Source organism: Schistocerca serialis, chromosome 3 (assembly GCF_023864345.2).
Source record: "Schistocerca serialis cubense isolate TAMUIC-IGC-003099 chromosome 3, iqSchSeri2.2, whole genome shotgun sequence".
Lineage (NCBI taxonomy): Eukaryota > Metazoa > Arthropoda > Insecta > Orthoptera > Acrididae > Schistocerca > Schistocerca serialis.
The window spans coordinates 492,922,806-492,948,731 of NC_064640.1; the positions used below are offsets into that span (position 1 = coordinate 492,922,806).

At 44.1% G+C, this 25,926-nt stretch overlaps 1 protein-coding gene across 1 annotated transcript in view; it reads left to right on the forward strand.

The window, feature by feature from the left end:
- The first annotated feature begins 4,799 nt into the window (after positions 1-4,799).
- The window catches only part of LOC126470382 (regucalcin-like), a 43,357-nt gene continuing 22,230 nt past the window's right edge, over positions 4,800-25,926 (forward strand). The window contains exons 1-2 of the mRNA XM_050098212.1: positions 4,800-4,904; positions 22,423-22,658. Coding sequence (XP_049954169.1) covers positions 4,867-4,904; positions 22,423-22,658 — 274 coding nt within the window. The 5' untranslated portion in view covers positions 4,800-4,866. The remainder of the gene's footprint in view (positions 4,905-22,422; positions 22,659-25,926) is intronic.

Here is a 25,926-nt window from a genome sequence, read left to right on the forward strand (position 1 = left end):
TCAAACGCTATTACGGATAATTAAAAAGACCTATGTGTAAAATCGTTACAATAAGAAGGGAAAATATTCACTGCTAATAGTGTGTTACAATTGGTGCTAGGGACCGATGACCTCAGCAGTTTGGTCCCATGAGACCTTACCACACGTAAAGAATACACTCCTGGAAATTGAAATAAGAACACCGTGAATTCATTGTCCTAGGAAGGGGAAACTTTATTGACACATTCCTGGGGTCAGATACATCACATGATCACACTGACAGAACCACAGGCACATAGACACAGGCAACAGAGCATGCACAATGTCGGCACTAGTACAGTGTATATCCACCTTTCGCAGCAATGCAGGCTGCTATTCTCCCATGGAGACGATCGTAGAGATGCTGGATGTAGTCCTGTGGAACGGCTTGCCATGCCATTTCCACCTGGCGCCTCAGTTGGACCAGCGTTCGTGCTGGACGGGCAGACCGCGTGAGACGACGCTTCATCCAGTCCCAAACATGCTCAATGGGGGACAGATCCGGAGATCTTGCTGGCCAGGGTAGTTGACGTACACCTTCAAGAGCACGTTGGGTGGCACGGGATACATGCGGACGTGCATTGTCCTGTTGGAACAGCAAGTTCCCTTGCCGATCTAGGAATGGTAGAACGATGGGTTCGATGACGGTTTGGATGTACCGTGCACTATTCAGTGTCCCCTCGACGATCACCAGTGGTGTACGGCCAGTGTAGGAGATCGCCCCCCACACCATGATGCCGGGTGTTGGCCCTGTGTGCCTCGGTCGTATGCAGTCCTGATTGTGGCGCCCACCTGCACGGCGCCAAGCACGCATACGACCATCATTGGCACCAAGGCAGAAGCGACTCTCATCGCTGAAGACGACACGTCTCCATTCGTCCCTCCATTCACGCCTGTCGCGACACCACTGGAGGCGGGCTGCACGATGTTGGGGCGTGAGCGGAAGACGGCCTAACGGTGTGCGGGACCGTAGCCCAGCTTCATGGAGACGGTTGCGAATGGTCCTCGCCGATACCCCAGGAGCAACAGTGTCCCTAATTTGCTGGGAAGTGGCGGTGCGGTCCCCTACGGCACTGCGTAGGATCCTATGGTCTTGGCGTGCATCCGTGCGTCGCTGCGGTCCGGTCCCAGGTCGACGGGCACGTGCACCTTCCGCCGACCACTGGCGACAACATCGATGTACTGTGGAGACCTCACGCCCCACGTGTTGAGCAATTCGGCGGTACGTCCACCCGGCCTCCCGCATGCCCACTATACGCCCTCGCTCAAAGTCCGTCAACTGCACATACGGTTCACGTCCACGCTGTCGCGGCATGCTACCAGTGTTAAAGACTGCGATGGAGCTCCGTATGCCACGGCAAACTGGCTGACACTGACGGCGGCGGTGCACAAATGCTGCGCAGCTAGCGCCATTCGACGGCCAACACCGCGGTTCCTGGTGTGTCCGCTGTGCCGTGCGTGTGATCATTGCTTGTACAGCCCTCTCGCAGTGTCCGGAGCAAGTATGGTGGGTCTGACATACCGGTGTCAATGTGTTCTTTTTTCCATTTCCAGGAGTGTAGATACCATCGGTGACCATGCAGCTCTCTTAGAATGAAATGATAATTAAATCAAGACCCTACGCTGCCGACAGGCGTTGATATACATCAACGGGGACAGCTGAAAATGTGTGCCCCGACTGGGACTCGAACCCCGTATCTGCTCTTTACATGGCAGACGCTCTATCCATCTGAGCCACCAGGGGCACAGAGGATAGTGCGACTGCAGGGATTTATCCCTTGCACACTCCCCATGAGGCCCACATTTCCTACATAATGCACACGCATTACCCGAACTCTTACGGGACTCGGTAAGATTTTCTGCCGCGATTAATGAGTTTAATGGGCAGGGGCACTACGAATGTAGTGTGTGGACATTAAGTTGTGAATGTGGGTCTCGCGGGAAGCATGCAAGGGATAAATCCCAGCAGTCGCCTTATCCTCTGTGCACTCGGTGGCTCAGATGGATAGAGCTTCTGCCACGTAAGCAGGAGATCCCGGGTTCGAGTCCCAGTCGGGGCACACATTTTCAACCGTCCCCGTTGATATATATCAACGCCTGTCGACAGCTTAGGGTCTTGATTTAATCATCATTTCTTACCAAACGTGGTGCTGCCGCTATTGCCGGTGTGTATTGCGTTACGACTGGTGCGTGCTGTATACAACCGAAGGTACCTGAGCTAATCAAGACGCGTGAACAGTTTTGACTTGTCGTCTGTACATGCATTCCGTTTAAGAGATTTCTGATTGCATATTCCTTGGATTGTGGAACTTAGTATTACTTTAAATTATCTGTGTAGAAGCAGGGATTCGATCGTATGTTCCTCTATATTGCAGATAACAATTACCTTAACCACTTTTCAGTACATGACCTTATTCTTCCCATAATCTTATCGCTCATCCGAAAAGAATGGTCTTTTGTTCTTGCTTGTGCATTTAATTAGTTTTATAATATCCATCTCAGCACATGCTTCCACTGAACTATCAACTATTTCATTATTTTTAATGTCAGCCCTACTTTTGATTCACAGAAATTTCACTATCTTCCCGAGATTTTGGTTTGTGTTGCGACCATGATTATTTCGATTTCAAGTAGGTTACTATTCCTCATGAGGGCTGGGATGTGTATATCTCATAGTGAATTCTGAAATCAAAGTTCTTTCTCGGTGCTCGTGTTGTGACAGTAAGAATTACTTTGCCTTACGTTCTGTTCTATAGAACACTGCTTACACTAGGGAACACAAACCAGTGAACTGGGGCAGAGTTTGATAATCAGGAACTTTTATCTTCTTCACTGGTTGACGATACATCGAATATGCAATTTCCTTCAGAAGAAAAGATGAAGAAGAATGGGGAGTGACTAAAGAAGATGTGAAAATTGCAATCGAAACATCAGAAACAACAAGGCCCAATGGGAGGACAGAATAACAGGAGAATTAATCAAGAAAGGAGTTGAGAGCTTGCGCTTACATGTATATAAACTGATTCAGTTGATATGGAAGAATGGGAGAGTGCCAGAAGAATGGCCGTAATATGCCCGATACCATCTGCAAAAATATATGGAGTATCAAGGACAGCATGGGAAACAATGCCTTTCACCTTCACTTTATTTTTCTCTTTGGCCCCAGTAATGAATTAAGTATTATGAATGGGGTAGTAAACAGTAGTGCGCAAGCCCTGAACACGCCTAAAACGACGCATCCCGGGAGTCGTTCAAAGCATCTTCATAATATGCCCTATATACAAGAAGGGAAGAAAAACGGAATGTGGCAACTACAGAGGTATCAGCTTGTTTAATGTAACCTAAAAGGTGCTGTCGTAATCCTGAGAAAATTACAATCATTCACAGAGAACGTTATACAGGAATACCACGCTGGCTTTTGATCAAACCGCAGATCACATTTTCATCCTAAGACAATTGTTTGAAAAACATTGGGAATATAATAAAAGCGTCTATAGTCTGTTCGTCGATTTTCAGTGCGCATACGACAGCATCCACAGGAATAGCCTATGCAATGCACTGCGTGACTTCAAAATCCCTGAGAAGCTAGTTAGAATAGTGCTGACTTGTATGCATCGATAAAGGCCAGCAATGCGTTTCCGAGGGATCACGTCATAAAGGTTCGAGATTGAGACAGGTCTCAGAAAAGGGGATGCTCTGTCATGTGTTTTGTTCAGTGTAATCTTTGAGAAAGTTATAAGCGAATGTAGGCAACAGGAATGGGCTGGAGTATAAATGGATGGTAATTTCAGTTGTCTAGAATATGCAGATGATATAGTACTGCTAAGTGAATCAATCCATATGTTGAAATAAATGTACCAGGAAATAGACCACTACGCGCAGAAGGTTGGACTGAAGGTGAATCAAGACAAAGCGGAGTTCAAGCAATTAGGAAGAATACAAGAGCAGCAAGAATTTCTTGAGATAGACAGCATGAGGTTCAAGAGAGTGCACCAGTTCTAGTACTTGGGATCTCGGTTTACCAGCAACAACAACATAGAAATGGACATCAAGAAAAGAATACCAGTGAGAATGAAACGTATGTATTCCCTGAAGGAGATTCTCAGCACAAAATCAATATCAGCGAATACTAAGATGAGAGTATATAACACAGTAATATGCCCAGCAGCCATGTACAGTTCAGAAACCTGAAGCATGACAAAATGCGAAAGGAAAAACTATTACTATTTGACAGAAGAGTTATGAGGAAGGTGTTGGGACTAATCTCAGATAAAGGAGAATGGAGAAGGAGGAATGAGATAATCTACCTCTTGATGCAACAACCAACAATACTGCAGAAGCTGAGAAGCAAAAGAATCAATTGGACAGGCCATGTAGCCTGTACGTCAGAAGAAAGGCAGGTGAAGAAAGCATTTGAGGAGAAACTAAGCATCACAAGCCCCATGGGACGACCAACGCAGCGCTGAATGGACAACCGGGCAGAGGACCTGACAGCCCTGGAAACTGAAGACGTATGGAGGAACCGAGCACAGAACAGAAAGGAATGTAGACAGTTTGTGGATGCAGCGCGTGGTCTGCAGGGCCTGTGACCGCTGGATATGTACTTCCAGCACTCGAACTACGTACGCCTCGCTGCAGCACTACCGCCCGTTTGTGGTCTCCTGACCTCGAGCACGGGCGCAAATAAGACATGTGTACAGGGGAAGGACGTGCGGGCGTGTTATTCGTCGGAGGTTAGCAATACGTCGTCGGCGATAGCCGGCAGGTGGGGGAACCCGCTGCCGCTTTTATGCAGCGCGAGGCTCGGCGCTGCCCGCATTCCCCAGTCGCCCGCCGCAGCGCGCCAACATGCTCGTCGGCTACCTCCTGCTCCTCTGCACCTTGTGGTAAGCTGGCACAGCCGACTTCGCTGCACCACTGCATGCTACTGCTGATCATAGCTCCTGCTGACGTCAATTTAATCAGATTCCTCCTAATCAGGTCATAGAAAATGTTATACTGGTAAGTCATTTAGATCGTAATATCATGTTTTTTGAACAGCAAATTAAACCCTCAGCCATTCGACCACGTTCTACTCTGTTACTTCGTAGGAAATATTGTATTAGGGAATTTAATTTATTATTTATTTACCGTTTACATAAAATGACAGTTACGTATTAGAAACGTTCTTGCCAACTACTAACTGTTACAACAAATATTTTCTCTCAACTCAGAGTGTATCAAGTCCTGTACTCAGAGGTCGAATCAGGATTAAAAATAAATAAATAATTAAAGAACTCCGGAATTCACCAGGAACCCTTTAGACACACTTACATCAAGAAAGTTGGAAATGAATTTTATCCAAACGCTTCCGGTTTAAATGTCCAGTAAATTTATCATTTATAGACGTTGTTTGACCATGATGTTGCGTCGTAAATTGCGTATAATCCTAAAGTAAGGATTTTTCTCGATAAGTTTATTTGTACTTAACGAACTTCAATTTCGAAGGAAGCTTTTCATCAGATTTACTCTCGACTACAGCGTAAAATGAAGCTAACAACATAATGAAGCTTATGAAAACAAGAAGAACGTAAAGAATGTTTTCGTTGCTTAAAATATTGCGTTACTTGTAGTGTATTAATTGGCATTGTGAAAACTGAGTGTGTCTGTTCACAATACAGATATCAAAATATATCCTCGCTTGTGACAGAGTGCACGGTCTGTTTTAACATACTCTTCTGATTATGTGTGTAATTATAAATACCGAATAGAATTTGTGTGTCAGTTGTCAATGGTCCTGCTATTCCACAGATTCAAATTTGTCTCTGATTAGGCGATTATAGTATACTGCCAGTAACACTAAATCGGAAAATTGAAACTAAAAACTCATGATCGGTACTGATGCGGATGGCACCACTGCCGTAAGCTGTATCTTCTGGATATAGTAGAATAAAATACGTGGTCCCAGTTCAGAAAAGGTATTAAGTTCCTTATTTTCCAGACATTATCAGCACGTAAACTAAATTCAGATATGTAACACGATTTAAAGTAGACTAAGTTTTTGTTTCATCACCACTAATATCGCTATAGTCATTTATACCATCTAAGCAGATAATAATATACGTTTTATAACAAGAAACATCGCAAATGTCGAGGCTTTTAACTTTAACATAATAACCATTCTTCGATTTTCCGGCAATTATCAACGTTAATATAAATCCAAACTGGTCGTACAGAGGTATTACATAATAATCATGAAAGGAACAGTTTTAATTTGCTGCGTGGTTTCAAAACAGCGCATAGTCCGCTGTATGGTGAAGATTGATACTGTATTCATGATTGTTTCACAACTTTCCGCTGCTCGCTGTAAGTCAGTCCAATGCCTAATAAATACTCTCTACCATGATTCAACACCGGAAGTTTTTAGTTGGGTATACCGTACCAACCACATCTGCCTCTGTAACACAATGAATATACGACGAGAATACGGACTACAGCCTTGATATCGCCCAATGAAGAGGTCTTTGGTTACCGAATAGCCTTCTTGGCGGTCATGGCTATCTGTTTTAATTTATCCAAAAGATAAAAAAACGTTTTGCGTTTGTTGGCTCATGATTCAAGCAATCGTACTGTACATCATGTCAGTACATGTGGTAGTAGAACGAGAATGTAAAGAATTATAATCATGCATCTGTAGAATCTGCACTAGCACTTGTAAAAGGTTTTCCCACCAAGCAGGATACATGTGACTGAAATCAGTTTTATACCAAACATCAAGTAGATGACAATGCAGAATTTATTCAGATTACGGAAGTTTACATAACCCTTGACTATGATAATTCAGTATGACGTGATATCCGTAAAATCTACCCAGAGTTTGAATAAACTATGGCTCTTCCCACTAGGTGTTGGAATTTCCACTAACGTTAGTGTATGTTGTTTCTTTATACACTATTAAACGTACATTTTCACGAAATAAGCGCTGAGAGATCTCTCTTTTTTCCTGTGGCACGATACGTTCCATCTCGATAACATCTGATAAGAAGCAATTGAAATATTAATCACCCTTAAGATAAGAGTCGATGGAACTTCCGATATGATTGACTGCACATTCAGAAAAGCGATTTTTCTGCTCTCCAAACGAAGCTTGGTAAACACCTTACTAACGACGTTGTTAGCTTATCGTTCTGCGGAAAGAATGTTAAGTCGTGATATTTCTTTACTGAGTTTCCCTGTGTTCAGAACATTTGTTCATTTAAGACAGTTCAAGGATCTCTGCTAACAGTTTATAAGCAAACATGTATGTGCATCCAGAAGTGTTAAACAATACTTGTACAAACAGTAGTAGTTGTTTCAATGCACTGTGAATGGCAATATGTTTACTCCTTTGGAGATCAAAGTAACCGCAAGCATGCAGAAACTAACTGTTGTTCTCTTCTTTGCTGCGTGTGGAATACGAATGTTTCTTCCTAGACTTTAATTTAAAAGAACTTCGCAAACAGTACCTGCGAGAAAGTACACTACTTGTAATTGTTGGGAACGCGCGAGGCGCCCCGAAGGTCAGACCTGGCAAGGCTAACTACAAGGAATTCGAGTTGCTGCGACGGCACACTGGAAGTAGAACAAAGGAATAAAGCCTCCAGCAAGTGACCACAGTACCGAGATTGAGGAGTTCTTATGTCCGCTCCAGGGTCGGTGGCGGCGAACGAGTCCTATTCACGCTGCTATGTTAATAGGCAGCTCGGCAGACTGTCAGAAACATACGTCTATCGCACACTCTGCGGCGGGAATGAGGAAGCAATCTTAGTGATTAACGTCCCGTCGACGTTAAGGCTAGAAGTGGCTGGGATCTAGGGTAGAGGGCGATGGTGAATGAATCATGTCTGCATTCGAATGTAGTCATTTAGGGTAATCGCGGAACACTATTTCACTTTCGGCAACTGCAAGCATCTTTCCTTTTCTTTCCCTTATTCCCTTTCATTTTTTTCTACTGAAGCCACTCCTACACATGCCTACATCCTGACCATTTGAACGTCTTACGTCGCCATCGCCAATCGCTTTGAGATTGGTAAGAGACTGGTACTAACAGGGTCACTACTAGGAAAGAGTGATAACTATTGGAGCCGAGACCGCAGATCATAAGAGAAAAAGTGACACAACATTCACTGTGGAAACTCGGAATAATACAGCAGGAAGAGAACGGAGCTATCATGCCTCAGCGCTTATGGCCGTTAGGCACAGAGCTCTCGTGCTGGGAAGCTTTGAGATCCCTCTGGTCCATTTGGCGCAGGGACAAACGAATGCTGATAAATTATTTTCAGATTAATGCAAGCCAGTTATGAGGTCCAGTATCTAGAAAAGCAATGGGCGGACATATTTTATTGGAAATCATTCTTTGACTTCTCGCACTGCCGCAAACGGGACGGGAAACATAACAACCAGTTACAAAGTACTACGTTATTTTACAGCAGAATCCATCGGCAGGAAGACCAATGATAACGTATAAGCGTGTTCTTACATTTTACCTGGGTATTATATTGGCTTTTCACGTCGCAGAGACATTCTTGAAGGATATGTCTAACGCATATGAATGTTCCTGTGACGCGAGGCTACTAGATGATATTTCGACGAGCTCACCGTCCAGAAAGAAATTTGTTCCATACTTAGCAGCAGATATGTGAGTTTTTGCAACTACAGAAGGACTGTTACTCCGCGATTATGGTTGTAACTCTACAAAGGAATATCTTACGTCATATCTCCAATAGTCTTCGATAGCATATATGGCTATTTTAACTCCTGTCTGAAGGACATCCTGAATGATGTTCGTAGAAGAGATGGACAGTAAGCCCAGTTTTAGTCTACAGGAACGTGAGAAACAGCCGAACCACACTACATCAATATCTACATGATTAATCTGAAATTCAAAATTAAGTACCTGGCAGATGGTTACTCGAACCACATTCAAACTATTTCTCTAACGTTCCACTTTCGAACAGCACGTGGGAAAAAGAAACACTTAAATCTTTCAGGGCGAGCTCTGATTTCCCTTATTTTATTATGATGATGATTTCTCCCTATGGAGGTTGGGACTAACAAAATATTTTCACACTCTGAAGAGAAAGTAGTTGACTGAAATTGCATGAGAAGGTCCTGCTGCAGCGAAAAATGCAGTTTTTATGACTGCCATCCTAATACGTGTCATATCCGTGGCATCCTCTCCCGTATTTCGCGATTATAAAAAACGAGCTGTCCTTCTGTGAACTGTTTCGACGTCCTCCGTCAATCTTATCTGATGCGGATCCAACATCGCACAGCAGTACTCCAGATGTGGTTGGACAAGCGTATTATAAGCAGTCTTTTCGGTGGACGTGTATCTCAGTCTTTGGTTGGCTTTCCCCTACGCATTATCTATGTGATTGTCCCAGATTAAGTTATTCGTAATTGTAATCCCTAAGTATTTACTTGAATTTACAGTCTTTAGATGTCTGTTAGTAATTGTGTAACAGAAGTTTACCAGATTCCTTGTAGTACACATGTGGATGACTTCACACCTTTCATTATTTAGAGTCAATTGCCACGTTTCTTACCATTCGGATATCTTATCTAAATCATTTTGCAATTGGCTTTGATCATCTGATGACATTACATGGTAAATGACAGCATTATCAGCAAACAATTTAAGAGGACTCTCTCCTAAATCGTTTTTGTAGATAATGGAGAGCAGGGGGCCTGTAACACTTCCTTGGCGAACGCCAGCTATTACTTCTGTTTTATTCGATGACCTTCCGTAAGTTACTACGATATGTGACCTTCTTGATGGGAAGTCACCTATCCAGCCCCACAGTTGAGACGATATTCCATAGACTCGTAGTTTGATTAGAAGCCGTTTTTGAGCAACGATGCCAAAAACCTTCTGGAAATCTAAAAATATGGAATCAATTTGAGATACCCTGTATGCAGCACTCATTGACTTGTGATAATAAAGAGCTAGTTGTGTTTCGCATGAACGATATTTTCTGAAACCACGTTGGATGTTTGTCAATAAATCGTTTTCTTCGAAATAAATGCAAGCCAATTGAGACGCCTTCTCATTCATCGTCGTTCCCGATATCCGACAGGACCAGTATCAGTCTCATTTTTGTGAAGAAACCGCTTATCTGTTACGTAGGGGAGATATCTGCGTCAACACTGATTTCCTTGACTACTGAGCGTGATACTGAATGACACGTCTTTTTCACTCATTTGTTTTACCTAGTAAGTTTAAGGGTCTCAGTAACTTCCTTGTGTTCTCTGAAAGTCTGAACATACGTATTACAGTGATTTCTGTTCTAGCATCGTGTTCAATAAATTTCTCAGGAAAAACGGTGCTGGCGAATAAAGGTATTGATATACTTACGAAAATATTGGCAGCACAACAGAAAGATCAAGTCTATACAAGAAGTTAACTGGTGTGGTGACGGTGAGAAATAACACAGTAAAGTTAGCACATGTATTGCAAGAAAACAGACAAAAAATTGAAACAGAAAAGGATGAAGAAATTTGCGAAAGTGTTGACAAATGTGACAAATACTGATTCGCTGTTGGATAGAAAAGAAGACAGCCTGATAAACCGAGAGTGAAATTGCACCAGAAAACGTAGAGTTGTTTTGGACCAGACGTAGATTTCTAGACAGCGTGATCCAGGAACGTATACCTGAAGTGCAAACGCAGCTAGAGAAAAAATTAAACTTAATATGCTGTGCACACACAGAAAACTTAAAGCAGCTATTTCGTAAATGATCCCACAGCCACCTCTAGAAAATAATTAGTTACTACATCCTCACAGGTGCACTAGTATCGAACGTAAAAGTGTAGTTGGGAATAAAAAGTGTAATATACCGGAAATACCTGATTCACGTTGGACTCTCTGAAGCGTTGCCTACGCTTTCACTGCTGCCAGTGCAAATCTGTTCCTTCTGACTGGGCTCCCACAATACAGCCCATGATCCCGCGCTTTCTAACACTAACGCAGCAAACGTCTGAAGAAACGCTAACACTTCGCATTCTATCAGATATAATATATCTAAGGTTGTTACGTTAATTACATCTTTCTATTAAAACGTCACAGACGATAAATATCCTTGTTATTAACCTGACAACCAGGGACGAAATTGCACTTTCTCACAGTTCTCACGAGAAAATTGCATTAACACAAATGAACGAGAGCCTATTGGCACGTCCACTATCTGCCCATGGAGTCAAATCGCGTAACTGCCCTCTATAACATTAAAATTTTGTGACTTCCTACGCTATGAAACAAACAACCAAAACAGTGTTCGATGAGATCAGATGTCCTGCGACTGCCGCGAATGCACTGCAACTTTCAGTGCTGTAATTATGGATTTATCTTACAGTAAAATTATTCGATTAACAAAAAATGGGAACGAATATCAGTGAAATATGATTGAAATCTTAAGCTGTTATAATATAAATGACAAAAACTGAATATACAGCCTCCTCCTCGGATGCAACCATGCCTTAAGTAGTATAGTTCGATGTAAGCAGAGTTTCTGAAAGGAGGAGGCTGTGAGGGACTGTAGACACACGAATTTGTTACCTCGTCAGTTTTCTCGCACCGAGGGCATTACAATCGGCCTGGATATGTGGCGTGATTGCGCAGCGGACGGATCTCTACACCAGATTGAGGTCAGCTGAAAACAGCCTCAGCTGTGTTCTCGAGCTGGTAACTGACGTGGTCCTCGGTTCGATCTCAGATAAAGAATTCGAAATTTTTCGACACGGACACGGGCTTCTCTAAGCGTTGCTGAGGAAAATGAAATTTCCTTGATCGAATAAGCAAACAAACTGACACACGCACAAACCGATTAAATAACTTTAGATGAGAATATTTGTATAGGGCCCGCGAGCCGTACAATTCCTTATTTAACGTGAAAATGGTGGAGATATGAATGAGTCCGATCAAACGTCTTGTTTGAGGAGAAAGACCTAAGGATGGTAGGTATAGTGAAATACTGGAACTTCTCGATTGTTCGTGTCAATTTCCAGCTGTTCAAATATGATAATGCGTCGCCATTTTGGGCTTGGCGCCGTTTAGTATTTTCAGTGTTCTTCAGTGAGACTGGTCCATAGGATTTATTTTATATTTGTGAATGGACGCGGGGGCGAGGGGGGGGAGGGAGGGAAGTGGGGGAGGAAGGTATGTGGCTCCTTTTCATTTACTCGTCTTGCTTTTGCCCAGTTTCCATATCCATCTATTTGTTGTATCACACTATGTTGTTTCTTGTGTGAAATGTATACAGGGTAAATTATAATTCTACCTCCATGTTCTTAAATGTTCATCAGATATAAGCTATGTGCTGGGCTGGAACTCATACCATCATCTCTGCGCTTCGTGGTTATTGCTCTTCCTTTCATAGCCATTCAGGTGCGAAATACGACCTTGTTCTCAGCTTCAGTTATGCCAGCCTTGCCAGGATATTTCAGTAGGTAATGCGCGACGGCAATGGCCCGGGTACGAGTGATGATCTGGCACTCGAGACTTATCGTGTCAGGAAGTGTTTAAAAAGTGTACACTCTGGTGTATAGTGAAAGATTCACCCTGGTTGATTAAGCTTGCTTGCCAATTGTAGTTCATTATGTTTCTTAACCGAACAATTTTTGTGACTGGACTGTACGCAAATTATCTGCACGTCAGTGCTAATGTGTATAATGGCTCTGAGCACTATGGGACTCAATTGCTGTGGTCATCAGTCCCCTAGAACTTAGAACTACTTAAACCTAACTAACCTAAGGACATCACACACATCCATGCCCGAGGCAGGATTCGAACCTGCGACCGTAGCAGTCGCACGGTTCCGGACTGCGCGCCTAGAACCACGAGACCACCGCGGCCGGCGCTAATGTGTATGATACTTGCTGTATAACATATATATAAGGAAAACGTTTCCATAGACTTGTCTGACGTGTGGCTTCCTTTGTCTCTCGTGCGAGGTTATTGGGCATTTGTGTAAGGCATGGGAAGCTCTATAGCTATCGTATTCTGTCCTGAGGCAAGGTGGCCCACAACTGTCGCAACTGATACACCACTGACTATTAAAATTGATACACCAAGAAGATATGCAGATGATAAATGGGTATTCATTGGACAAATATATTATACTGGAACTAACATGTGATTACATTTTCACACAATTTGGGTGCATAGATCCTGAGAAATCAGTACCCATAACAACCACCTCTGGCCGTAATAACGGCCTTGATACGCCTGGGAATTGCGTCAAACAGAGCTTGGGCGGCGTGTACAGGTACAGCTGACCATGCAGCTTCAACACGATACCACAGTTCATCAACAGCAGTGACTGGCGTATTGTGACGAGCCAGTTGCTCGGCCACCATTGACCAGACTTTCCAATTGGTGAGAGATCTCGAGAATGTGCTGGCCAGGGCAGCAGTCCAACATTTTCTGTATCCAGAAAGGCCCGTACAGGACCTGAAACAAGCGGTCGTGCATTATCCTGCTGAAATGTAGTGTTCCGCAGGGATCGAATGAAGGGTAGAGCCACGGGTCGTAACACATCTGAAATGTAACGTCCACTATTCAAAGTGCCGTCAATGCGAACAAGAGGTGACCGAGACGTGTAACCAATGGCACCCCATACCATCACGCAGGGTGATATGCCAGTATGGAGATGAGAAATACACGCTTCCAACGTGCATTCACCGCGTTGTCGCCAAACACGGATGCGACCATCATGATGCTGTAAACAGAACCTGGATCATTCGAAAAAATGACGTTTTGACATTCGCGCACCCAGGCTCGTCATTGAGTACACCATTGCAGGCGCTCCTGTCTGTGATGCAGCATCAAGAGTAACCGCAGCCATGGTCTCCGAGCTAATAGTCCATGCTGCTGCAAACGTCATCAAACTGTTCGTGCAGATGGTAGTTGTCTTGCAAACGTCCCCATCTGTTGACTCAGGGATCGAGACATGGCTGCATGATCCGTTACAAAATGGTTCAAATGGCTCTGAGCACTATTGGACTTAACATCTTAGGTCATCAGTCCCCTAGAACTTAGAAGTACTTACACCTAACTAACCTAAGGACATCACACACACCCATGCCCGAGGCAGGATTCGAACCTGCGACCGTATCAGGCACGCGGTTCCGGACTGAAGCGCCTAGAACCGCACGGCCATCGCGGCCGGCGATCCGTTACAGCCATGCGGATAAGATGCCTGTCATCTCGACTGCTAGTGATACGAGGCCATTGGGATCCAGCACGGTATTCCATATTATCCTCCTGAAGCCACCGATTCCATATTCTGCTAACAGTCATAGGATCTCAACCAACGCGAGCAGCAATGTCGCGATACGATAAACCGCATCGGGATAGGCTACAATCCGACCTTTATCGAAGTCGGAAACGTGATGATACGCATTTCTCGTCCTTACACGAGGCATCATAACAACGTTTCACCAGGCAATGCCGGTCAACTGCTGTTTGTGCATGAGAAATCAGTTGGAAACTGTCCTCCTGTCAGCACGTTGTAGATGTCGTCACCGGCACCAACCTTGTGTGAATGCTCTGAAAAGTTTATCATTTGCATATCACAGCATCTTCTTCCTGTCGGTTAAATTTTGCGTCTGTAGCACGTCAATTCGTGGTGTAGCAATTTTATTGGCCACTAGTGTACTTAATATCCTAGATACTCCGGCTGGCATTGAGGTGTCGTCCAAGATTTTGGGACAGATCCTGGGATCGCAGGAATACCTCATCATCACGCAGACAGTTCAGAGACGTACCTTGTGTGGGCGATCATTGTCCTATTGAAAAATGGCACAAAGATACAGTTACATGAGAGATAACACATGAGGTCACAGGACGCCTGTGACGTCCCGTTGTACCTGTACAGTACCCTCAATCATCACCATTTGTGACCTGAAGTCATAACCAAGGGGTCCCCACACCTTGACGCAGGAATAACAGCGTTGTATCTTACCAAAACATTGAAAGAAAGGGACCTCTGCCAAGGTCGCCGTCATGGTCACCGATGATGGTCATCCAGGGTATTAAAGAACTACTATTCATCGCTCAACATAGTGCGACGCCACACATTAGCAGTCATGTTTCCCTGTCACGGCTCCGCTCCAAGAGCAGCCGCGTGTGTTCCGGTGGTCAACTCAGCTTACTCATGGGACAGTAATTCCCTAGTGTTGCTGCTGCTAATCTCCGACCATTAGTAGGGGATGACAAAGTGTTGCAAAGAGTCCATTACTTGTTTTAGGGCGCTAGTCGAAGATGTGAGGGGCTACGATGTGCTTGGATACATTACCAAGGCCCCCCATGCGTAGTCAGTCGTAGTCGACCGGAACCTTGACGACGAATGTTCCTGGCCTCATGATCCCATGCAGGCCAACACTGGGCCACTGTCACATTCGAATGCCACACAGATATGGATATTGCATGATTCGATCAGTGACCCAAATGGAGATCTACAATGAGGCACTTTTGAAACTGTGTCAAGTGCTGATAACTCAGCCTCTCATGAGTACGCGGCATCTCGGTGTCCTTCAGGGCTCACTCAGTGAGACACTGTCCACACGCCTTATTTATACTAGCAGGCCTGGTAACAACATTAAACGCAAACAACACTCTGCGTTCTGGTGGCCGTATAACCTGTCACAGAGAACTGCGTTTGGTAATACCGTCGCCTTACTTCACATATCCACATTTACCGCACGCATGCTCGAGAGACAAGAGTGCCACACTAATCCCTTGCCTGTATGTCGGTGCTCGTATACCAGCAGTGGAGTCTCACTCCGTTGCGTCTACGGCGCAGCAAACCCGCAGACGGAAACTTTTTGATCGCCCCTTATATGTGCATACTGCGAGATTATAGTTTGCCACGCTCATCGGCAATCAGATGGCGCTCAGGTGGCTTGAGTGTACACCTTCTGTTGTGACTGTGTAAGCTGAGATTAGAGGTGAGCAACGTGCGCAGCATTCATTGTAGGGTATAATCATGTAACACCTCCGAGTACGTACTCCAGTTAAAGGACTTCAGGCATTTGAAAGGGATCGCTGGATGGACGTATCGACGGATTGTTCCACGTTTTGACAATAACGTATCGGTGGTGTGTCGCTGCTTTCAGTGAACTGTGGAAGATTTCCACACCCGCACACCAGGTGCTGAACTGCGGTGTAGTACAGAAACACGTTAAGAGTGACGCATTGTGCTGGCAGCGGAGACCGACCGAACATTATGCAGGGACGAAATCTGAGCACATGTTGCACCTGCCGTGTCGTCAGAGACCCCTGGGAATCATATGCTTGCAGCTGGATTAGAATTACCTGTGGCTCTGGCCAGGGTACCACCGCCACCACGATACCGACGATCATGCCTACTCTGGTGTCGTGACAGAGTTGATGGAGAGTGGAATGGCGCTCTGTTGTCTTCAGTGACGACAGTAGGTTCTATCTATAAGCGAGTGATGGACGTACACGTGTACGGTGTCGAACTGTTGAGCTGCCTATTCCACAGTGCATTCACCCATTACACACAGGCCCCATCACAGGCGTCAGGTCGGGTGGCCACCAGTTACTACTCGCGGTCACATTTGCTGTTTCTCCTTACCCTGCAGTAACGAGTGCCCACTGCATTTCACGGGCTATTAGCCCCATATACTGCCATTTCTTCGACATGAAGATGACGTGCTTTTGCAACAGGACAGTTCACATCCACATACAGTTGCTGCGACTTAACGTGTTCTTCGCGGAGTACAATTACTGCCATCGCCAGTAAGATCACCACATTTCTCGCCAATTGAACACCAATGGTATATGATAAAGCGGGAACCTATTTGTTCTCCAGGATACCATTCGGCATCTTTACGATCGTTAGCATGCGAGAGTACTCGCCTGTGTTGCCACCAGAGGGACGTACACTGTGTATTGATGTAACACTTACAAATAGAGGTAACTCGTCCGCAAACAAGAATAATTAATAACAATTCACGGCATTCAGGTCGGGTGACGTGACTTAGTTCGCTTGTTATTTCGGAGACTCCGTATTTGATTTCATCATATTCTGTTGGTTCTGTATTAAAACCTGCGTGTTATAGCAGTGCATCGAAAATTTATCACGAACGTCACTCTTGGTGCGATTTATTGCAATTAAATGTCAGGTAACGACACATCGGCCATAAGGAGCGTCTACGAAATCCAAACATAAACAGTCTTTAGGAAAAAATATGGTTGCGAATGACATAGTCTTGTGGCTAGAGTAATGTGGTTATGGTATCATAGAAAGTACGTTCACTTTTCCGCGTTTTTAACAGGTTTGGTTCGTTCTTATTCATGTAATAGAAGTATGCTCGTTATTTCCTTACAAGGGCGTGGTCCCTCAGGAACGAGTTTCTTCGATTTTGTCACTTCAGTCAGATTAAAAAACGAAGCATGAAACTTCTGCAAGTGAAACGAGTAGCAATGGTATTTGTATTCTAGCTTGTTACGAATACTTTGCTGTTCATTCTGAATACGTCGTGATGAAACGACCACCAAGTTGTTTGTATCCTAGCTTGTTAGAAATACTTTGGTGTTTATTCAGATATGTCGCGATATCCAAGGGTGTGCTCTGGCAGGAACCTAAGAGCACAATTTAAATTGCTACGACGAAAGCGAGCATCAATGATATTCATATTCTTGCTTGTCACAAATATTTAGCTTTGACCTAATGGTTAACAACACATTCGTAAATTCAGCGATCAAGATTAATATCGCACCACGCAAAGAGCGCTAATGAACTTTGTGCAAAATGGATAATGGGCATTTATGTTATAGTGCCCGACTGTGATTTGTACTATAATTTCCATACTTCGTGTTTTACGTCTCGCTGAGTACTCAGTTCTAGCATCCAACACTATTCCCCAAAATCACTATTCAATACAAATTGTGCTACAAGTTACAAAAAAAATTTCGGTGAATTTTACAATGCATCAGTGTTCCAGAATCAGAAGCCAGCAACATGAAAACTCACGTGTTCGAAATATGGACAAGGTGTTATTTCCTCCCCCTTCCCTCAAAAATAACTTAAGTTTAAAAATACACTATTCCGTTAATCATTTGCCGAAAAATTGTTCCCACAGTGATTCACAGTCAAACATTCAGCTTTCGTTATGTTTTCCATAGCGCCCACAGAACCACAAAGATACAAAATTGTAATGCTCATCCGAAACGAAGCAATCCTATTGGCTTTTACTACCCTGAAATTTTATTGTTTATCCTCGTTTCGGTCCGAGCTGTCCCTAACGATGGGTGATGAAACTGTTTGGGCACCCTTTACTCCGACATGTGTGTTTCATTTGGTTCAAATGCTTCAAATGGCTCTGAGCACTATGGAACGTAAAATTTGAGGTGATCAGTCCCCTAGAACATAGAACTACTTAAACCTAACTAACCTAAGGACATCACACACATCCAAGCCCTTGGCAGGATTCGAACCTGCGACCGTCGGGGTTGCGCGGTTCCACACTGAAGCTCATAGAACCGCTCGGCCACTGCGGCCGGCCCTGGATTTATTATCATATACTCCTACAGTGATGAACGACATGTCACCGCACTTGTCAGTAACATGACCATGTCCTTGAGCGTGTTAAATTTGTTTTTCGACAGTGAATTACACATGTACAGAATCGTGCAAAGAAATTAGCGTTTATCAACAGACCTATCGGTTCTTTGCATCATGTTTTCATTTCACTGTTAATCGGTTCTAGCGAACATACCACAGTATTTGGCTGACTGTACCGATTTGAGTGGTTGGTTGCTAGCGAAAACAAACGTTATATTTTTTTTTTTTTGCTATTATTTCGCGTTACATCCAGCGTTCTGAAAAAGTCTGATAAATATCGGTGCTGGGTAGGAGACGTCGAATTTAAAAACTAACAATAGGTCGAAAATGCACTATTGTGGTGCTACAGCTATAAAAGAGCGGGAAGTCAACGTCCTAATGTTACTTTATCCTGGTTTTTTATGCATTTTGTACTTACAGATATTTGTTCTACATATCTATAATACCGAGTTTCTGGACTCGTGTTCGTTATGACGGCAGTTAAAATTCTCGTCACGACATCCCGGTTAAGGTTTTCCATAATTTCCCTCATTTGCTTAAGCAATTGCTGATATGGTTACTACGAAAGGGCAAGGCCAGTTTCCTTCCACATCCTTCCTTTTTCTCCGTCTCTCATGACTTCGTCGATGGTACGTTAAAGTCTCATTTTCCTTCCTTTCTTTCTTTCTTTCTTCCTTCGCATTCGGAAGGGCATCAGTTAAAATCCCCATCTGACCATCCAGATTTAGGTTCCTAGACCGCTTGAGGAAAAAACTGAGACGGACATTGCTGCCAGGCTGCGTACCACCACTGCGGAAAGAGGCAGTTCGCTCACTAATACGTTGTTGGTCGGAGTTGTCCAATACCACAAAAAATAATCAGGTATTTCTGCAATTGTGTTCGTTCATTAAAAATTACTGTCATAGTGTCATTCGTGTATTAATTGTTGTTCCATTTGTTGACTTCACTGCTGAAGTGATTTATCAGTAAGCGGGAAGATTGGAATTTTGTTTCGGCGTACCGAATTATAAGTTTTGTCATGATGTTGTTGCTAAATTCTCCAAGGTCATGTAGATAACGGTTGGTAGGTATTACTTTGATTAGGAAACAATATCTGGAAATTTAAAAGGCTTCAGATAAGTGTTCCGCTCTCCTGCGACTGATATGTTCAATAGGGACATTAATTTACTCTGACTGTGGTAATAACTACCCTTTGAAATTAACTATTGAGCGTTACTACAATTTCCAATCATACCCGCTGTTGTTGACATAGAGGAATAGAATAATTCTGTACGTTTTGTGTACAGTGATTATACATCGGTTTGTTTTCACTGCAGCTAATTATGGTGTGCTAGATCATCATAGTGCATTAAACAGATATTTCGTAGTAACCCGACTTAGTGTCTTAATCTGTTTCATCTTACGCATCGTTGCGCCTATTTAACCAGTTTACGAAGGTGTGAAACAAGACCTATGTTGACTAACAACTGGTATCTCAACAACTGTACTCCACTAACAGCGGTTGGATTTCTTCTCCGTTCAAGGAGCAATTATCTGCCTCAGGCCTAATGCACACATCGAAAAAAGTTTTGCATCACCCCGGTTCCCAGAACTCCTGAAGATAGACGTTGACAGTGGATATTTTATCACAGACGCAGTCCCTTTGACTGTTCAGAGATGTCACAAAACCCTCCCAATGATGTAAATAACCATGCATGAGCAGAGCCTATTAGACAGAGGGGTTCCTACAGCCAATCAGTTCCAGTCATTCCACCAGGAAGGAGGTACATGGCTCGTGTTGTTTGTAGCACAACCATGCCCAGATGGTCAATACTGCGTGTCGATCACGTCCGCATTTTTACTTTGTGCCAGGAAGGGCTCTCAACAAGGGAAGTGTCCAGGCATCTAGGAATGAACCAAAGCGATGTTGTTCGGACATGGAGGAGATACAGAGAGACAGGAACTGTCGATGACATGAATCGCTCAGGCCACCCAAGGGCTACTACTGCAGTGGATGACCGCTACCAACGGATTATGGCTCGGAGGAACCCTTGACAGCAACGCCACCATATTGAACAATGTTTTTCGTGCAGTCACAGAACGTCGTGTTACGACTCAAACTGTGCGCAAGAAGTTGCATGATGCGCAACTTCACTCCTGACGTCCGTGGCGAGGTCCATCTTTGCAACCACGACACCATGAAGCACGGTACAGATGGGACCAACAACAGGCCGAATGGAGCGCTCAGGATTGGCATCACGTTCTCTCCACCGATGAGTGTCGCATATGCCTTCAACCAGACAATCGTCGGAGACGTGTTCGGAGGCAACTCGATCAGGCTGAACGCCTTAGATACACTGTCCAGCGAGTGCAGCAAGGTGGAGGTTCCCTGCTGTTTTGGGATTGCATTATGTGGGGCCGACGTACACCTCTGGTGGTCACGGAAGGCGCCTTAAGAGCTGTACGATACGTGAATTCCATCCTCCGACCGATAGTGCAACCATATGGGCAGCATATTGGCGAGGCACTCGTCTTCATGGACGACAATTCGCGCCCACATTGTGCATTTCTTGTGAATGGCTTCCTTCAGGATAATGACATCGCTCGACTAGAGTGGCCAGCATGTTCTCCAGACCTGATCTCTATCAAACATGCCTGGGATAGATTGAAAAGTGCTGTTTATGAATGACGTGATCCTCCAACCACTCTGCGGGAACTACGCTGGCCGCACGAAGGGAGTCGACAGACTTCGAACGCGGAATGGTAGTCGGAGCTAGACGCATTTGACATTCAGTTTAGGAACTCGTCAGAGAATTCAGTATTCCGAGAATACCAAATTTCTAGCTTTACCTCTCAGCGCGGACAACGCTGTGACCGACGGCCTTCACTTAACGACCAACTACAGCAGCGGCGTTTACGTAGAAATGTCAGTGCTAACGTACAAACAACACTGCTCGAAATAACTGCAGAAATCAATGTGGGACGTAAGACATACACATCCTTTAGTACAGTGCTGCGAAATTAGGCGTTAATGGGCTACGGCAGCAGATGACAGACGCGAGTGCCCTTGATAACAGCACGAAATGGAACGCAGCGCCTTTTTTGTCTTGTGACAATGTCACATCGGTTGGACGCTACGCGACTGGAAAACCGTCGCCTGGTATGATGAGTCCCGATTTCAGTTGGTAAGAGCTGCTTTATCAAAGAGGCACTGTGCAAGGTGGTGGTGATTCCATAACAGTGTAGGCTGTGTTTGCATGGAATGAACTGGGTCCTCTGGATGTTCGGCTGCTTGGAGTCCATTTGCAGCCACTCGTGGACTTCATGTTCCAAAACAACGGTGGAATTTTTATGGATGACAATGTGCTATGTCACCGCACCACAGTTGTTCGCGACTGGTTTGAAGAACGTTCTCGACAGTTCGAGCTAATGATTTGGCCACCTAGATCGCCCGACATGAATCCCATCGACCATTTATGGGACATAATCGAGAGGTCAGTTCGTGCACAAATTCCTAAACCGGCAACACTTTCGCAATTATGGACGGCTGTAGAGGCAGAATGGCTCAGTATTCCTGCAGAGGACTTCCAACGACTTGCTGAGTCCATGCCTACCACGTGGAGTTTCTGTACTACGCCGGGCAAAAGGAGATCCTACACGAAATTAGAGGTATCCCATGACTTCTGCCACCTTAGTCTAAGTGTGTAAATCAGTCGTAGTAATTTAGAGAAATTGGTAGTTAATGACTTTCGAATTGATTACACGTTAAATGACGGGCAGATACTGTGAGAAGCGTGTGATGGATGGCTGTTTTTAGTGGCGCGGCTCACCTCCCGCGGCCGCAACACGTTCGCCGGTCGCAGCATCAGAGAGGCCACCATCACGGGCCCACGAAGGAGGGAGTCGTTGCCACGACGGTGACCAGCCCCGCCACACACGGCGAGGGTCCGCACTGGAACGTCGAAAATCAGCAGCTCTACTTTGTCGATATCGCCGGGAAATACGTCCACCGCTACGATCCCGAATCCGGCAAGGACTACAAAGTCGAGCTTCGTGAGTACCCATCTCGTGATAAGTAAGCTAATTTTATATAAATTTAATGACATTTACATCAACAGATACACTCTATAAGACACCTCACAGCGAAAAGTGAACGTTACTTTGTACCAGGATGCTGGCTTTTTTTAATTCTATTTGTGTTTGGAGAGAACAGAGATTGTCCACACACTATGTGGTCAAAAGTATCCTGGCATCTATTACCGGACATTAACGAGGGCAGGACGTCAAAAATTAAAAAAAAATCGGATTTTCCGAAATATGCCTATTTAGTAGCGCACATATTCCTGAATAGTTCGATGTATAGAATATACATATTTGAGATATTATAAGGCACGTTATTTGGTGTTAAGTGTATCAAGATGCAGCGCTACACCCCTTTGCACAGCATTCTTCTGTCATACGTAAGTGTATTTCGCTCTGTGGAATACGAATATTTATATTTGCACCAGAGATTGTTATACGTGAAATAAAGGACTATTGAAATCGATAGTTTCTCTGCTGCTATCGACGTGCATTGTTTAAATCGCCAATTCTGTTTGTTCTCTGTTTTGAAAGGCTTGCAGTTTGGTGTTGTGAATTTAGAAAAGATTTTCATTTGGCTGTGTTGTTTTGTGTTCGTTTGTGCAATATTATCGCACAATATGCCTAGAATTCGTTGCTTCAACCGTAAACAACGTCACCAGGGCCACAGACACACAGTAAATGGTGCTACGACAAATGTTACACCAGCGGCTCAAGACTGCAACCTCTCAGAGCCGGTAAACAAACCACCGCAGAGTTCTTCAAGGAGGAGACTTGTTTTTGGTACTAATGAAAATGGAGGCTGTGAATCTGAAGGTTCGTCTAATATTATTGTTGCCTTAACATACTGTCTCAGTTAATATTGGAAATGTTATGGTACCCAAACCCAAATGAAAGTTTTAACCATTTTTGTGGGACAAAATGCATTTGCTATTGGTGTTTATGATGCAGTTTCATGTTTTAATGATGGTGTACAAAGCATGAAATATGTTTTCGAGAAAATGGGAACTAAGCCCAGAGTGAACTGCGCCAAAGCTTTGTATGCGGTAGGCAGAGAGGGTGTAGTGCAAGCAGATAAATCATTTTTGGAGGTGATAAAATCAAGAAGTAGCGCATCATATGACTGTAAAAAGTAAGAAAACTGATTTAGAAAATGAAAAAGAACCTGCTTATGTTGCTGGACAGTTCTAAATTAATGCCAACAGCAGAAACTTTAATGGCCATTTTCCGCAAAACACAAATTTCTGTACTTAGGTATATGTATCATCCAAAATAAATATCCTATTGTATGTATAAATTAAAGAGTGGACCTAGAAACGACGGAGAGGCTTCGTTCCACCGTAACCCTCAGTGATTCACAGCCCCACAATAGGCCACATCAGTCCACCCACCCCACCACCGTCCCACACCGAACTCAGGGATATTGTGCGGTTCGGCCCCCAGAGGACCCCTCAGGGAACGTCTAATACCAGACTAGTGTAGCCCCAAATGTTTGTGTAGTAAAATAATTATAGTGTACGCGTACGTGGAAACGGTGTTTGTGCAGCAATCGCCGACACAGTGTAGCTGAGGTGGTATGAGGGGAACCAGCCCGCATTCACGGAGGTAGATGGAAAACCGCCTTAAAAGCCATCCGGAGGCTGGCCGGCACACCGGACCTCGACACTTAATCCGCCGGGCGGATACGTGCCGGGGACTGGCGCGCCTTCACACTCGGGAAGCAGCGCCTTAGACCGAGCGGCTAGCAGGGCGGGTTGATATCCTATTACTTTCAAACTTGGTATGCTTATTAAACACAAACTCCTTAATGCAAAACTCTAGAATTTTCCAAATCTAATAAAAACTGTGGTGAAAATTGAGATAATTGATTATAAAATTTGAGTTTTTTGTTAACATGAAGTTTAAAATGTAACAGCTTATGCATTTTTTCATAACTTAATAAATTCTAGAGTTTCACACACCTGTAAGTATGGTTTGTATGCTGCGCAAAATTCATCGAAGAATCTCTCTTACTATTGAAGAAAAGTGTACCTACAGCAACAAATGCAGCCAATAGTTAGTGAAAAATTGATGAAATTTCGCATGTAAAAAAATTATTTTGCTATTTTTTTTGAACTTCCGTTGCTATGAATGTGAATCCTAAATTCTTCCAGGTCATGCTGACAAAGTTTTATGAATTTATTTGTAAAAGTGTAGCCAGTGGAAATTAAAATGCCATGTGGTGCCTCCCCTGCTACAAGTCGGCCCGTTTAACGTCCTACTCCTCTCAATATGGGATGTGTACAGTCTATGACGGGTTGAACTTTGCTGAAGACACTTCCAGTGATATTTCTTTGTGTTTGTGGTGGAATATAAGTCCATTCCTCCTCAAGCGCTGAAACCAGAGAACATGATGATGTTGGATGCTGGGGAATGGATAGAATTTGATACTCTAACTCAACCCAAAGGTGTCCCGTAGGATTCAAGGTGGGACTCTGTGTAGGCCAGTCCATTTCAGGAATGTTACTGTCGACGATCATTGCCTCACTGATGCTCTTTTTGGACAGGTTGCGTTATCATGCCGATATAATCATTGTTTCCGAATTATTCTTCTACTGTACGCAGTACACAATACTGTAAAATGTGTCCATATCCTTCCGCATTGAGAGTATTCTGAAGTGCGGTACGGGAAATGAGCAGACTCACTGTCTGCAATAACTTTCAGTGTACAGATAATGCGTGCTAGCAGCAGCTGATATAAAATTACAGGCGTTTTGTTGGTAGTGGCACGCGTAAGCAGTCACCAGATAGATACGAATCGCTATCAAAATATACTCAACTGCTACCATCCAGTTCATTTACGCTGTAGTAACAACACAACCGTTAATACGTAAAACAGACTCATTCTGCTTAACTAAAAATTCAGATCATGGAGGCAATACTTTAGTCACATTCCACGTCTCCGGATCTGAAGCCCTCCAGCATCCTTGGCTTCCAAAACCGCGTACGCTTTCCGTACAGAAAATTTCCACATCGGTTTTTAGCTTAACTGGTACTTGGGACGTAAGGCATCATACGCCTGATGTGGTTCTCCTGTGGCATCTAGCAGAAGTAACCTATTTCTAATGTGTTTCTGCGCGCTTGGTTATTTCCACGCTGCAACTGAAAGCTACGCATATTGTAGCCTTCTGTCAGTCGGTGATCATTCGGTCAATTGTCAGGTTTTCGATTTGAGGGGGAGTTTAGTCCCGGTTACACCATG